This window comes from Myxocyprinus asiaticus, chromosome 41, assembly GCF_019703515.2.
Source record: "Myxocyprinus asiaticus isolate MX2 ecotype Aquarium Trade chromosome 41, UBuf_Myxa_2, whole genome shotgun sequence".
Taxonomy (NCBI): Eukaryota; Metazoa; Chordata; class Actinopteri; order Cypriniformes; family Catostomidae; genus Myxocyprinus; species Myxocyprinus asiaticus.
In genome coordinates, this window is record NC_059384.1 from 3812924 (window position 1) to 3821085 (window position 8162).

At 34.2% G+C, this 8162-nt stretch overlaps 2 gene segments (V, D, J or C); one reads left to right on the forward strand and one right to left on the reverse strand.

Moving 5' to 3' along the window:
* Positions 1–531: 531 nt before the first annotated feature.
* LOC127431738 (immunoglobulin kappa variable 1-27-like) lies at positions 532–1902 on the reverse strand. The segment is given in 2 exon segments: positions 532–1550; positions 1688–1902. Coding segments are annotated over 2 exon segments (375 nt in total).
* Positions 1903–2150: 248 nt separating this feature from the next.
* LOC127431671 (Ig kappa-b4 chain C region-like) lies at positions 2151–3608 on the forward strand. The segment is given in 3 exon segments: positions 2151–2159; positions 2256–2307; positions 3144–3608. Coding segments are annotated over 3 exon segments (378 nt in total).
* Positions 3609–8162: the final 4554 nt, after the last annotated feature.

Here is an 8162-nt window from a genome sequence, read left to right on the forward strand (position 1 = left end):
CGGGTGTACGGAATCCCGACCCGGACCCGCCCTCCGCCCTGCCACATGATGACTTTACTATTATTCTAAAATGTGGAAACAAAATTATAATAAACAATAGTGTTTCAAAACTGGTAGTGTACATAACAGATTTGGGCCAAATATAACATCTCTCCAAGACAAGTACAAGCCATAGCATAAATTTCTGTGTAGTTAAAGGAAAAATCTATAAAATAACGGTGTTTCTCTGTAGAACTTTTAGTGCCATCACTTAACTGAAGGTGTTTGATCATAATAAATCAGGAAATACCTGTAAAATAAGAGTGTTTCTCTGTAAAACTTTTAATGAAAATTTCTGTAAATGTATTGATTTTGCACATTATTTGAATAAGGATATTTTACTTTAATTTCAGTCATTTGACTGTTTTTTTTTTTTTTTTTTTTTTTTTTATGGGGTTTTTTGTTGTTGTTTTTTTTTACAGTGTAAATATAAAACTAATAAGATTTACCTTAAAATTAAATTGAATATCGTTAAATTGTTAGTATGGACATAAACCTTTATATAATGATCTACATATTTAATTACAGATAATTATTATCATTTTACATACATTTGTCTGTAATTTTAGAAAGCAGAAAAAATACGGTAAAAATAATATAGTAATTTTTCTGTAAATAAATGAGAAATACATGTAATTTGTCATTATTGTCAAAAAACTTCAAATGACAGTTGGGTTGTTAATTTACAGATAATGTCTGTAATTTTACAGAGTTTTGAATACAAATTTGAAAAACAGAAAACTACTGTAAAAATTTAGAGTTATTTTCTGTAAAATGTGGATTTTTTTTTTTTTTTTTTTACAGTGCATGTATGTGACATCACCTCTCACTTTATATGAGCCTGTCCAATTGAGGGGGTGAAACAAGTCAAATGTTTAAAGTTATGAATTACATTAAAATATGACATCTGTGAAAACAAATGTTTTATGTTTGCATGATGCTGTATTCACATGGATAGGTGTCAGTAAAGTTTAAGACTAGTGTCATATCAGCCAGTAAAACATAAACCAAAAATTACTGAATTTATAATAAAATGTGTCATCCAGTTTCATATGTAGTGTTGAGTGTGAAATATAAAAATCAAAAACTTTGTGTCCATGTCAATTTATAATGTAACATTCAGAGAAACTGTTTCTGTATCAGTAGTTCCTCTTTCACTGAAGGAGGTTTTTGTACGACTCTTTATCACTGTGTGAACACATCTTTACTGTTGATGTAGTGATAACTCTGACAGTAATAATGTCCTGCATCTTCAGTCTGGACTCCACTGATGGTCAGAGTGAAATCACTATTAGATCCACTGCCACTGAATCTAGATGGAGTTCCAGACTGCAGGCGGTTTGTATAATATATGAGGAGTTTAGGAGCTTCTCCAGGTTTCTGTAAGTACCAGTGCAAGTTGTTACCATTATACACTCCACTGCTGGTTTTACAGTTTATTTTAACTTGTTGTCCTGGTTGAGCTGCTGTTGTTGAGGGATTCTGAGTGACTGTGATCTGTCCATTACACTCTGAAACACATAATAAAATAAACAGAACTTTTAAATATCATTTCACAAGAGCTCATTGACACTTGAAATAATAATAAAAAAATGTATACAATTCAATTTACTTTATATTTGTGAAATGCACTGAAATAGATTCTCACCAGCAATGAAAAGCAGTAGAGAGCAGATAATGAGAGCGTGTGCTGTCATCTTTACTGTGAATGAGTGAGAACTGAAGGAACAGTGATGTTGGTTTGACAGTCCTGACTAACAGACAGTCTGATATTGTGCTTTAATCAGAGGGGTGGGACACACATTCAAAACTGTTTCCTCTCACCAGAAAATGTGACCGTTACAGGAGAACAGCAGAAATAAGAAACAATTACATGTCAAATTACATTCATACATTTCAATCTTTATCTTTTAGTTATTAATTCCAATTGCTTGAAATTCTAATGATTTTTGATCATTGTGGATATCTCATGAGCATTCAGTAGATCAAACTAAATCAAATGAGTTATAGAGTGGAGTTATTACATTCTAATAAACATGTTGTATATCATTTGGAATGTAATATGCATCTTTTTATTGTATTTTTTAAACAGTAGTTGATCACAATATGAAATGAATCATGTTTGAATGTGTGTTGTGTAAAGATGTGTTTGTGATCATGTGTTTAAAGTGCAGTTAGTGAAGCGCTCAGAGGTTTTTGTACAGCTGTTCTATTAGTTTGTATCACTGTGGTGGACTTTCGGCAGCGGCACCAGACTGGAAGTTGGCAGTAAGTAAATCATCAAATCATCATTTTAATGTTATATGTGTTTTTATAATGTGGAATGTATCAGTTTTATGTTGAATTGACACACATATGAGTTCAGTGATTTGTCTCACTTTATTAAACTTTTATGATTTTTATTTATATTTCTTTCTTTATTAATAATATCTGATTAGACAGATTGAATAATTTGGCTGTTTTTCAAGAAATGAAGGTGAACTTTAAAGACACTTAATTTTCACTTTGTCAGCACATGTGAATTCGTTGCTCGTACAGAAGTGAGATGTTATTCAGTTTTTGTAGCTGTTAAATGGCTCTGTGTTTAAATTACTAACATTATCAAGAGTTCATAAAAATGCTCCTTCAATGTAATATGTAAGATATAAAGTTTTACTGTAGGAATTCTTTCACCAAATTAACTGTTAAAAGTTCATCATTGTACAGAATTTTCTTTTCTATTCTCTTGAGTTTGGGCAATGTCTTTTCATAGTTATTTCTTAATGTAGAAAGAGAAATTTATGAAGGAAAAATATTCTTCAACTTTTGTGTAAGTCTTTATTTTAAAGTTATGCGAACTTTATTAATAATTTCATCAGACCGTCAAACTGACATCATTTTGGTAATTCAGAGTCTTTGGGGGGAAAAATGTTCTTAATATGAGCGAACAGATCAACATGAAGAAAAAATCTTGCAGATTAATGTTGAAAGTTTTCAATTATATCTTTAAAGATCTTATAAAAAAAAATGTAAAAATATATAATTTATTAATGTACTTTCTTTTGTTTCAATCTGGAGAAAGAAATCTTTTCTTCTTTTGAAGTTGTCTATTGTGTATTTGTCAGGCATCACTCGTCCTAAAGTGAGCGTCCTGCCGCCCTCCAGTGAAGAGATTTCCACAAAGAACACAGCAACACTGATGTGTGTGGCCAACAAGGGCTTCCCCTCAGACTGGAGCCTGAGCTGGAAGGTGGACGGGAGCAGCAGGTCTGAGAAGAGCAGTGCTGGGGTCCTGGAGAAGGACGGTCTGTACAGCTGGAGCAGCAGTCTGACTCTCTCTCAGGAGGAGTGGATGAAGGCGGTCACAGTGAGCTGTGAGGCCAAACAGAAAGACCAGCTGTCAGTCACTGGAGAAGTGAGGAGAGATCAGTGTTCTGAGTAGATCCTCTGGATTCTCTTCTGCTCTTCTCACTCATGTCTCACATGGAGACTAACAGTGGCCTTCTATTCACACAAGTATATGTGTGCTTTTGTCTTTCAGTGCTGTTTTCTCTTGTCATAATTCAATAAACAAATAAAATATTCAGTTATTTTAAGTTTCCTGTCTTTGTTTAAAAGTTGATTTATATTATTTGGGTCATTTGTTAGATCTGGACTTTAGTTCACATTTTTTTAAATAAACTTCACTCAATGAACCATGAAAACACCTGCAGAGACATTATGAAACAAGACTGTGCAGTCAAATTAGGAAAGTCGAACATATGGTGTTCTCAGTAAATGTAACCATTTATGATCAGATTTTGAAATGTAAACATTCAGGATCCAGCATGATTGAGAATATTACAAAGATTATTTTGTGTCCTTTAATGAAAACAAGTAAATCTGATGTTTCGCACAAAGGAGTTAACATGTTTTTTTTTAAGTGTTCATGGTATTATGATGGTGAACATCTGCTGATGGAGCTGCTCTATTCTGAGAGGAACACAAGCACTCCAACCTGATGATGCAAATATTTGAACTCTTTCTTGTGTGAAATGAGACAGTTGAGTTTGACCAATGTAGAGATGAGCTTTGTTCATATTCATCATTTTACACTGAGTCTGATCTCAGCAGTCATACTGACCTTATGAATGTTTCAATCAACTATTCAAAACTCAATATTAGGGTTGGGATGCTCGAGTCCGAGTCTCGAGTCCAGTTTTAATGGACTTGGACTTGTCACTGTCTCGGATGCATTTTTACTCGGACTCGAGCCTTTGGCACTCGGGACTTTTTTCCGAGTCCAACCGAGTCTATGGTATTTGATTTGTGATGCAATGAACAAAATAAAAAAATCTAAATAATGAAACAGAAATAAATGGACACTCTGTCTGCGAGCAGTCGTATCACCCCTGATGTCGTAGACGTAGCCAGAGTTTGTTTCACCGTGTTGAGCAAACACGCCTGCAGATCGGCACACTCAGTCAACCAATACGCTTGAATGTTACTACGGAGACTGCTGTATAACATTGATTACCGAGGTGGCTGGCACGACGAACACAAAGACAGGTATATATCCAATGTACTAGAAACTAAACATGGCAGTTTTACAACTGGTAAAATCGCACACGGTGTTTGTGCAGCCAAGATAGTGCTCGCATCGTGGTTTCGTCGTGCTTAAGAACTTCATTAAGTCAAGTTACCCACATCATATCTCTTACAGTTTACTAAAACAACATATCAAAATAAAACTTCTGAAAAATATTATTAATATTGGGCTATTAAGTCTTTTTAGGCGTAATGTATCCACACATGTAGGTATCTGTAGTCTCTTGTGGTCCATGCAAAACATTTTTATTGCTAAAGCAGACATCAACTCTAAACAGATAAACAGCACCTATTTATTGTTTTTTTTTCTATTTTAAAAGCATGGACGAGCTGCTTAAAATATGTTCTTTTACAGTTTTTTTCCACAATGAAATATGAAGTTATTTAGGGCAGTGAAATGTTTTGTTTATTGTTTAATTATAGATTGGGTGACCAGACGTCCCGGTTTATTACACAGGACAGTCCCAGTTTTTGGTAGGGTCACTGATTTTTTCTTCTTCAATTAAATCTCCTCATTGTCCTTCTCGCTATTATCTCTGGTATCGTTTGCAGAGAAGAAAATCTATTTTGTTGCGTCGCACGTTGATTTGACGATACTTTCATTCTAGTCTTCAGCAAATCAGCTGAAATATAGGCCTATGTGGTTACCATGGCGATGGCGTCATGCGCTCAATGTCGTCCTGTCAGTCAGCACAAATGCCCAAAATAATGCAAAAATGCATTTTCAACAACGAGCTGAAAGAAGCCGATCCATGTCTTCACGCAACACTTGAAAATGTAAGCGGGGTGTTTTCTGAATGTTCATTTTCCCCACGAGCACGGAGGTAAATCAGTATTATGCCACAAATGCTGTTGATTGAGCTTCACTTGTATTGAACCCAGAATATTCCTTTATATGTTGAGATGTGGGGATTGTACTTTGAATTTTAGGTTCCAGTGTTGTGAATTTTGTTTAAAATGTGTACCTGACATGACAAGTCTACTCATAATTACACATGCAATATGAAATTATATGGATAGAATAGGCTACGTGGAATTTGTAAATTTAAAAAATCTAAAACGTGGTTAAATAGTGAAAAACAAATTATAAAATAAAATATACATTTTCACAGAAGTTTGCATACCCCTTTTGTTTTAGGTCTGTACGTTTTCACACTCCTTTCAGAATGTATGAAAATATAAGAGATAAAAGATTATATATTTTATGTAGTACTGCCCTTCAAAAGCTACATAATATAAAATGTACTGTAATTTACACAAATCATCATGTTCAAAAGTTTGTCTTCTTGAGCATCAATGAATGTTTGCATTGTTTGTGTCCATCAATTGTCCTAAGTGTCAAAAGCTGGATGTCTTTATCATTTAGCCACTGTTGGGAAGAACTCAAATGTGCAGAAGATGCTGGGAAACCAAAGAATGTACAGTATTTTTCTTAAGAAAAGTGGGCAGCTTCACAGCTCAGGACAAAGCAGAGACTCATGAACAATTATTACACAAACAGTTATTAATCATAGAGAAAGCAACACACCATATTAAAGGTTTGCTCTCGTGCCAGTAGCTCTAAAGCTCGCGTGCTGTCTGTCTCATGAACGCACACAGGACATCTATGGTCGATGAGGAGTTTCACTCAATAATACATCAGATTTCGGTTTGTTTCTCACCAAAACTTATTGTATTCCTTCAGAACAAGACATGAGTCACATACAATAATTTGTTAGACTTCTGAATTATGCTTTTGTGTCCTTTTGAAGCTTGAAGAAGTTATCACCATAAACTGTCATTGTGTGACATCACTGAGCACAATTTTTTTTTTTTTTTTCACAATTCCTCAGTATATATTATTTCTTTAGATAAGGACCATTTTAGATAAAAGTTGACAAATTGAAAATGAATTCGAAATAAAAAACAAAATTAAATATGAAACAATAATAACTGGATTTAATGACTAACGCAGCTTTCACTTTCTTTAGTCTATGTTTGAGTGGAGGGGAACAGCAAGAAATAATTGAAATGTCAACAGAACGCAATAAGAAGTGTGTTGAAGGACATTTTTGTCTTTCATTCTGAAAACACTGAAATTTGATCAGCAGGAAACTAATCAAAATTTAGTTTTTGTTACATTTATATTGACAATTGTGTTTTCTAAGTTGTGAAAGTTAAAATAAGCTTAAAATATTGATGTTGAGTTTATGGTTACAATTTTAATTCAGATTCATAAACAGATTCATTCAGACTCGAACTGGACTCGGCATATTATGGACTCAGACTCGATTGTTTAAAGACTCTGACTTGACTCGGACTCGAACCCAAAACTACTCAATATCAAAGATACTGTTTCTGTCACACACATCTGATCAGTGCTTGTCCTGTTTATAATCTCTGGAATCTTTCCGTTTATCACACTGAATGACGTTATATATTGTTTTCCATGAATCAGTTGTTTCTTTCATTTAGTTGTTCAATGTTTGTTTATGTCACAACAAACAGAAGTTGAGTAAATACTGTTTATGTATCATTGCTTTAATTTACTTTAGAAGGGAACTGATAACTTGAATTTTAACTTTTGTGTACACACATACATACATACACACATACATATATACACATATACACACAGTGGCATACACATACATACATACACACATACATATATACACATATACACACAGAGACATACACATACATACATACACACATAAATACACGTAGTGCAAAACTAAACACAAATCTGTTATATACAGCGCAAAGGAATATAATGGCAGAAGAGGTTGGATGTGTTGGATAAATATAAAAAGACTAGACGGTGAATTGCACATAATTATTGCTCAATGGGGCAGTTTTAACTGTTCATGAGATGGATAGCCTGAGGGAAAAAACTGTTCCTGTGCCTGACGGTTCTGGTGCTCAGAGCTCTGAAGCGTCGGCCAGAAGGCAACAGTTCAAAAAGGTAGTGGGCTGAGTGAGTGGAGTCCAGAGTGATTTTTACAGCCTTTTTCCTCACTCTGGAAGTGTATAGTTCTTGAAAGGAGGGCAGGGGGCAACCAATAATCCTCTCAGCAGTCCGAACAGTCCTTTGTAGTCTTCTGATATCCGATTTTGTAGCTGAACCAAACCAGACAGTTATTGAAGTGCAGAGGACAGACCCAATGACTGCTGAGTAGAACTGTATCAGCAGCGCCTGTGGCAGGTTGAACTTCCTCAACTGGCGAAGGAAGAACAACATCTGCTGGGCCTTGTTCACAATGGAGTCATGTGGGTGTAGGGCTTTACTGGTTGTTTAGATCAGTGTTACTATCAGAAATAATTAATAATTATTTCTGTAGTTATTAATCAATATTTAAATTAATTAATTGCATCTAACTCATTAAAACCTCATATGGGACTCCAGTAAATGTAGCGTGCTATTTTTAGGAGCAAGTTTGGTTATTAGCAATAATTAATCATTATCAAAGATAATTATTAATTATTAAAATCAATAGAACATTGATGAGAATCAATGTTAGCTTTTTTTAATCCTTTAAATCAACAATTATCAAAGATAGTCGTTAATTGTTAAC